General features: G+C 45.8%; 1 protein-coding gene across 1 annotated transcript in view; it reads right to left on the bottom strand.

Annotated features, from left to right (window-relative positions):
* ahr1b (aryl hydrocarbon receptor 1b) overlaps positions 1-8,544 on the bottom strand; it is a gene marked incomplete at both ends in the record, with an annotated part of 71,583 nt that overhangs the window by 20,995 nt on the left and 42,044 nt on the right. Inside the window, 2 exons of the mRNA XM_080835408.1 lie at positions 342-468; positions 3,305-3,394. Of these exons, the coding sequence (XP_080691534.1) occupies positions 342-468; positions 3,305-3,394 (217 nt within the window). The remainder of the gene's footprint in view (positions 1-341; positions 469-3,304; positions 3,395-8,544) is intronic.

Genomic DNA, 8,544 nt, shown 5'->3' with positions numbered 1-8,544 from the left:
TAATCTACTGACCGGGTGGAGACAGAATTAAAGAGAGAGAGAATGAGTGAGTGAGAGAGAGAGTGAGTGTTTGAGACAGAGAGAGATAGAGGGAGATAGAGAGAGAGAGAGAGAGTGAGAGAGAGGGGGATAGAGAGAGAATGAGAGAGTGTGAGAGAGAGGGAGGTAGAGAGAGAGTGAGTGTTTGAGACAGAGCGAGATAGAGGGAGATAGAGAGAGAGAGAGTGAGGGAGAGGGTGAGAGTGAGAGAAAAAGAGAGAGTGAGAGAGAGAGAGGGAGATAGAAAGAGAGTGAGAGAGAGAAAGAGAGAAAGATAGAAAGAGAAACAGTGATCCACTGACCGGGTGGAGAGTCTTCTGGCTGGGGGGCCGAGGCCGGGGGGTTGAGGGCCCAGTGCAGGTTCCTCCTGAACTCCTGCTGGTCCTCAGTGTGGATGAGCTCAAACACACTCTGGTGCATGACGTCCGTCTGAACGAGAAAAACCAAAGCAGAAGATCACACACACATACACACACACATGTCCACCAGAGACTTATTTATCCTAAAGACAAACCTGTGTATTGCATCCAGCCAATCAGTGAACCGATTGGAAATTAAAAAAAAACCATACAAAGCAAATACAAATCGAAAAAAACAAACAAACAAAAGAAATAAGAAAACATATATGTGAATATTAATCTTTATTACTTATTAAAATCTTAATAACTATTGCATTCACTGTCGTCCCAGATATAGTCACACTCTACACTATCCCATCAGTACCACAACTGGGCCTGTCGGCAAACAGCTGTGCCTTTCACCCAGTGGGTCAGCCTAAAGCAACAGTTATCAATAGGCTCAATACAAGTGCTATGAGGGCCATTTCTAATAAGCCTGTTAGCTAAGCTATTGCTGTTTCTGTGGTATTGGTGATGTGAAAGTCAGTGCGTGTGGCTTTGGGTCTAGCAGTGTGTAGCAGTGAGCGGGGGTTGATCAGAAGTAGGTTAAGCTTCGTAAGTGTGTCAGACGTTGGTGAAAGAACACGTTTTCTTATTTAGCAGTAAGCATACAGCCGCATACACCCAAAGCTATGGGATAGCATGCTATAGTCACACCCACAATAACACATACACCCAAAGCTATTGGACAGCATGCTATAGGCATTCCTATTCCTGAATTTCCCCACCGGATTAATAAAGTATATATCTATCTATCTATCTCAATAACACATACACCCAAAGCTGTTGGATAGCCTGCTATAGTCAAACCCACAACAACACTGAACAAATATGTGAATTATGTAAGAGACCAATTACTACAGCGGAAAAATGTGGATGACAAGAGTTACGGAGTTATGAAATGAGCCAGATGTGTTTGCACTGGGGGCTAGATTAAGGAAGCAGAGCTCAAGGGATATTTTGGGGAGATGATCACATCAAGCCAATTGTTACGGTAACCATCTCCATACAGATCCCTGCCAGTGAGCCACAGCCACCAGTTAGCCAGTCTTACATAGGCTAGAGTTCGTTTAAAAGCTAAAGAACTGACAGGACGCCCTGAGGATAAACAAAAGAGATGGAGCCACTGGCCACTTTCCTCAGGCTGTTTCAGAAGACTGGATTAGGAGCTCCTGGAGCAGATGAGCCGGTAGAGTACCTGGCCTTGATCTGGCTCTGATCCAACCTGCTTAATTAACCTGAATCTGTCCATAACACGTCTACCTGTTATCTCCTGCGGCTGGGCAGAGCTGTCTGTCAGAGGGCTTTCAACACATCTAATGTACGTTGTTATGCCAGAGGGCTTTTGTATACACACTGTTGCTAAGACACACAAAACACTGGTACTGTTTACATACTCATGTCTCCTACATCACTCGATGACTGATACAACCGCTGCTATAAGTTCTAACTAGGAATGCATTATAACAAACTGAATTTAACCAACTACAACTACTGTACACACAAATCAGCATTGGGAGATCACTTTCATATTCAGTTAAATAATGGTTAATTAACTCAATAAAAACGATAAACCCTACAATTTATTCAGAAATGACCTATACACATTGAGTAGTGTGGCTAACCACAGGTCCATTTTAGGATCAGGCCACTGTATGCAAACACACCATACTAATACAAATCCAAAGTGACTCAAAATATTAAGGCCTGCTAATCATGTGGAAGTCCTGACCCACTGACCTGGCTACGCACGCAGGACACACACCGGGCGGAGCGCAGGGCTAAACATAGGCTTTGGATTGGCTGACTGACATAGGTCTGACCCCGGGGCCTTATCAAACTCTTATCCGGTGGAAATCCTCAGGTGAGCTGGAGGTGTCTAAATCTGGCCCTGCTAAGAGGGCAGAAGGGCTGAGGCGGCCTGGGGGAGCATATGGGCGTCTATATGGGCGTCTGAACGAGGCCAGTTCTGAGCCTGACGAACCTCAAGAGGCAGGGGGAGGGAGAGGCCAGATCTGAGCTTGTGGAGAGGCTTGGACCAGAGATGCCGGGGACTTTCACCCGAAACGTGTGCACAGTGTGCAGTCCATTCATTTTCCTTTGTCTGGCCAAGTTGATGAGGCCTTCCCTGAATGTTTTTGTGTTGTATTGAGTTCTATTGTGTTGTATTGAGTTCTATTGTGTTGTATTGAGTTCTGTTGTGTTGTATTGAGTGTTGTATTGAGTTCTGTTGTGTTGTATTGAGTTCTGTTGTGTTGTATTGAGTTCTATTGTGTTGTATTGAGTTCTGTTGTGTTGTATTGAGTTTTATTACACGGCTCTTCTTAATGCTGTAGAATGCTCCATTCACTTGAATGGGGCTTCCCAACGTTCTGCGGTCAGTTATTAACCGATAGCTGACCGTTGCTATGCAATAATGACCGCTGTCAAGTAAAGTGGCCTTTTTGCCTCTGATTCACGTCTTTCGTAGCACTCCGCATAACCGGTAACTTATCAATGGAGTTTCAGCGGACGGTTGAGCAGCTGTGTTCTAAAGAATGTTCAACGTCTTTGAAGTTCAACGTCTTTGGCAAACTATTTCTCTGCTTTTTAACACTACGTATAGTAACAAATACATTGTAAAAGACACACTGTGGTAAGTTATTTTTATGTTTTTGGCAAGTAGCCGTATAATAAGCGGGATAATGTATAGAACGCCGGTCATTGTCGGGAAAATAAGCCCCTTCAGGGTGCGCCCTGTCGGGGCTTGTTTTCCCGACAATGACCTGCGTTCTATACATTATCCCTTACATATTGTGTTGTATTGAGTTCTATTGTGGCGGATGGACATGTGACCCAGTGCTGTGCCAGACTGTTCTGAGACTCACCTGATTGAAGCCCAGGTAGTCCTGGATGGTGTGTGAGGAATAGAATATGATGCCCTCCGATGTGGTGACCAAGACAAACCCATTGAGAGCCTAGAAAGGGAAACACACACACACACACAGACACACACATATACACAGAAAGAGAGAGAGCGTTAAATATAACTATTCTGAGTTACAAAAAAATTACTCAGGAAAAAAAAAGAAACTTTCACTGGTTATATTAGTTATGTCCACATTCCTTAGACCTTTTATAGACAAAAAACAAACACACACATACACTCATAAACACACACATACACACACTCACACACACACACTCACACACACACACATTAAAGCAGAGCGGTGACAAGGGACAGGTCACCAAAACTGATCTGACAAGGACTTGGGTGACGCAGCTGTCATGGTCGGAATGTTCAAGTGGCTTTGATGCCTGTCCATGAGGTTAGCGGAGAAGACACACACACACACACACACAAACACACACACACACACACACACACACACACACACACACACACACACACACACACACACACACACACACACACACACACACACACACACACACACACACACACACACACACACACACAAACACACACACACACACTCCCCCAACATGCCTGCACTCACCCTGAAAATGCCAGCCTTTATACACAGCCAGACTAAGCCTTGTGTTGGCATCAACTTCACCCTGGTTGTCTGTTCTCCCCATCTTCTGATAGAGTCTCTTATTTCCTTACCTTCACCCTTGGGTGCTGTGCTGTTCAAGTGAAGTAAATAATTGGATGTCCGACTTTCAAGCAAATTCAGATTGCAGATTATCTATTATACCTTCTCTCTCTCTTTCTTTCTCTCTCCCTTTCTCACTCTCTCTCTCTTACACACACACACACACACACACTCTCACATGCACTCTAAGACGCATATACACAAATGTAGACACATTCAGTATTTGAAAGAAACCAGACCTCCTAGGAAAAAACGAGTCAAATAAGTTCTTCATATACAACCTGACAAGCACACCACACCAGGGCCAACCCTCCCCTCTCTCTCTGCAGGCGATCTGGTTTAAGGGGACAGGCCTCACAACACCCATGTGGCAAGATCTGCAGTGTTTGCAATGTTGGGCAAAACCGCCAAGCAACAACACAAGCTGCTCTTCTGCGATCACCGCAGGCTTTCAAACCATCCCAGTTTCATGGAGATCTCAGTGACAGCTATATTCGGTGTCTCTTGTGCCCCTTTCAAGGAGCGTTTGTGTTCGCATGTAATTCTGCTCTCCTGCGCCTCTCTGTTTCAGCTCTGCAGATCCCAGACCTGTCATGGACTGTTAAGATGACGTTCCTGTGTCTTTGCCCTCCATTTTAAGTTTCCCCCCGAAACTGGTTTGTCGTTAAAGTGTTAAAATGTTAAACATTTTGATTCATTGATGCCTTGAAGATGTCCCATGACACAGAGGATGGAGGGCACACATAGAGCATGCCTGGCGAGACACGTACCCATTTATTTTGAGTAGCTGGCCATTTCTGCCTACTGATGTGTAAACAGAAAGTCTGTTTTCGAATGTCTGTCAAACCTGGCTGCGTGTGGCGGGGGAACAGGGCAGATGAGGAGTGACACGGTGGTGTAAAACGGGACAGAAAAGGGCCACGGGCCGCGGAGGAGCCCATTCACGAGGATGTGTCACTCTCGCTCGGGGCGGGAGAAGAGCGGGAGGGTCACCGATACGTCCCCAACAGGCACAGGATCAGAGTCGTGACTTACACCTTGTTTTTCAAGCTCCTCCAGGCTGGAGAGGAAGATAGGGAGGGAGGGATGGATGGAGGAGGAAAGGAAGAAGAAGAAGAAGAGGAAGAAGATGAAGATGAGGTAGAGGAAGCAGGTGAAGAGGAGGAAGAGGAAGAAGAGAGGAAGAAGAAGAAGGAGAGGAAGAAGAAGATGACGTGGAAGAGGAAAGGAGGAAGAAGCATAAGAAGAAGAGAAAGAAGAAGAAGAGGACGAAGAGGAGGACGAGGAAGAAGAAGAGGAAGGAGAGAAAAAGGAGGAAGAGGAAGAAGATGGAAAAGGAGAAGAACAAGAAATGTTGTGCCCTACTATGGTGACTCTGTTTGGGTGTACATGTGTGTACATGTTTATCTGTATATGTATGTGTGTGTGTGTGTGTGTGTGTGTGTGTGTGCGTGTGCGTGTGCGTGTGCGTGTGTGTGTGCATGCGTCCACAGGGAACTCTCTGCAAGCTGCCTGCTGTGGCAGTGAGCAGCTGGCTTGTCAGCGGGGTCAGTCTTATTGATGTTTTCATGTGGCCTTTCTGGGAGTGAGCATGTTTTTCCACTTTGATCCACTGATCCGCATCACTGAGGTCTCACTCATGGGCCCAATTTATACACTCACCCTAACCTCTTCACTTTATATACTCATCCTTTGTGCTTCACTTTACATATTCATCCTATATGCTGCGTTCTCACCCTTACCTCTCCAGTTTACATACTCATACACATTGACTCATTGACTCATTTTTCACACTCACCCTTAATCTTTCCACTTCACACACTCATCTTACACACTCATCTTTAATGTTCCCACTTCACACACTCATCTTTAATGTTCTTAGCTTACTCATACACACTCATCCTACACACTCACCCTAAATGTTCCCATTTCAAGCACATTCTAAATATTTGCACACAAATCCCAAGCATACTTATTTTGCACACTTATCGTCCTCACTGTGCACACTGATCCCAAGTTTGCCCCAATTTCCTGCTCTCTTTCTGACATCCTTACTGTACTTTTACACTAACACAGCACAATGAGTAAGAAAAAAAAAATCTATACGAATGGAATAAAGCGGTTAGCCGGGCGTGAAAAAAGACGGCTAAATATACACAGAGCCTTGCATGTTTGGGTGGAAGTCCGACCGCGGCTTCAGAGCGATGTTGGAAACGAACTGGTGAATTCATCTTGGATTTACATTAGCTGCCAACTCAACCGTGACGAATGTTGATGTACAACTGATGTCGCTGCCCTGGGGGGGTGATGTCTTTATTATTCCTCCCTCCATTCTCACACTAACACTGCACCCCCCACCACCCCCCCCCCCCCCTTGTCCCTCATCCACCCCCTCCTCCCTCCATCCCTCCATCCCTCTCTTCTGTTCTGGTCTCTTTTGTTTGCTTTCAGACAGACCACAGAGCGAGCGAACGGGGAGAAGCGGGGAGCGGCGGAGACGTTTCCAGCAACTTGTACTTGGTAATTATCCTCCCTCGTTTGTGCTCGAGCGCAGTCCAGTGAAACACAAACCACATAATGTGAGCATGGGCGCTTTCAGCTTCCCCCTTGCTCCAGCCAGAGATAAATACATGTATGAAATCAGCCATGCAGAGCCAGCCCCTTTGGGGGATCTGGGATCGGCTCTGTGGACTGTGATGATGTCCAATGGACAGCTGAGCTATAACTATAACTTAGAGATGTGGGACACAGCACTGCTGTCCAGGCTGTTGCGTTTCAGCCCCGTCGTTGTGGCAGTGTGGAGTGTTTGTTTTCAGGGAAAATGGATTTCAGTATCCAAGGTGGCTGTGGGGGTCCTTCCTGAGATCTTTTCGGTTTGACTTTGATAATGTATATAGGTCAGATATGCATTAACATTTACATTAAACCAGCCAGATCAGAGATCTATTTCTCACCCAAACCAGACGCAGCAGCTATCAAGGAGATTAAACTTAGCCAGTCACTCTATAGACATGCTATAGTCATGCTATATGTCTTATATATAGGCTATAGTGTTGCTATAAGTCTTATATGCTATAGGCATGCTATATGTCTTATATATACGCTCAAGTCATTCTACGTTTCTTTTATGCATGCTATTTCAAGCTGTTTATCTTATTAATATGTGAGCTATTCAAACCAGTCCTGCCCAGACAGTCCGTGCCACATTTTCCCCTTTCCTTGCTGTCTAAGAGCAGGAACATTCAGAAGGCCTCCTTGCCCTTCCATAGTTCCCTGAAGGACCCCTGTGGCTATTAAGAGCCCCTTTCCAGCACTTACACACACACATACACACACACACACACACACACTTCTAAGAACCCACTCCATCGTCCTCCAGTATCCAATCTACTTCAGCACCCACACTGTACACAAACACACAGCGGCAGGAGCTGCTCTCCTCAGCTCTGTATAAATATTTAGGCTCATCTGTCTGCAGAAGAGCAAACACACAAACACATACACACACACCACATACACACGCCGCACACACACACACACACACACACCACACACACACACACAGACACATACACAAGCACACACACACACACAAACACACACACACACATACACACGCCGCACACACACACACACACACACACACACACACACACACACACACACACACACACACACACACACACACACCAATACACATACACATACACATACACATACACATACACATACACATACACATACACATACACATACACATACACATACACATACACATACACATACACATACACATACACATACACATACACATTTACACCACAAACACACACACACATACACACACACACACACACGGCTCTCCCTAGGGGGCCAGTGCCATCAGAGATGCATTTTTAATGCTTCACGGGTCTATGGCCTTACACTCATCCGGCCAGAATACCACAGGGGCTATTGGCAGCTGAGAGAGAGAGGAGAAGGGAGAGAAAGAGAGAGAGAGAGGGGGAGAGGGAGTGAGAGGGAGAAAAAGTGGATGGAGGTGGAATGGAGGAAAGCAAGATGAAGAGACAGGGTATAGAGAAAGAAGAATAAAAAGATAAAGATGCACATATAAAGATAAAGATGACAACAAAAGTGATATGGGAGAGGGAGAAGTAGAATTATAAAGATCAAAATATATGCAGAGGATGAGAGAGGATGAAGGGAAGGGATGGTGCCAGTGCTGGATGGAATAGGGAGGAGAGAAGGAGGGGGAGAGGGATGGAAGGAAGAAGAGACAGAGGGATGGAGGGACTTAATAGTTTGAGTTTGAGCTGAATGTGGAGGAGAGGAGAGGAGAGGAGAGGAGAGGAGAGGAGAGAAGAGGAGAGGAGAGAAGAGAAGAGAAGAGGAGAGGAGAGGAGAGGAGAGGAGAGAAGAAAAGAGAGAGGAGAGGAGAGGAGAGGAGAGGAGAAGAAAAGAGAAGAGGAGAGGACAGAACAGGACAGGACAGGAGAGGAGAGGAG

Source organism: Sprattus sprattus, assembly GCF_963457725.1.
Source record: "Sprattus sprattus genome assembly, chromosome: 3".
NCBI lineage: Eukaryota > Metazoa > Chordata > Actinopteri > Clupeiformes > Clupeidae > Sprattus > Sprattus sprattus.
Note: the sequence above shows the minus strand (reverse complement) of the source record. Positions and strands in the feature narration are given on the sequence as shown.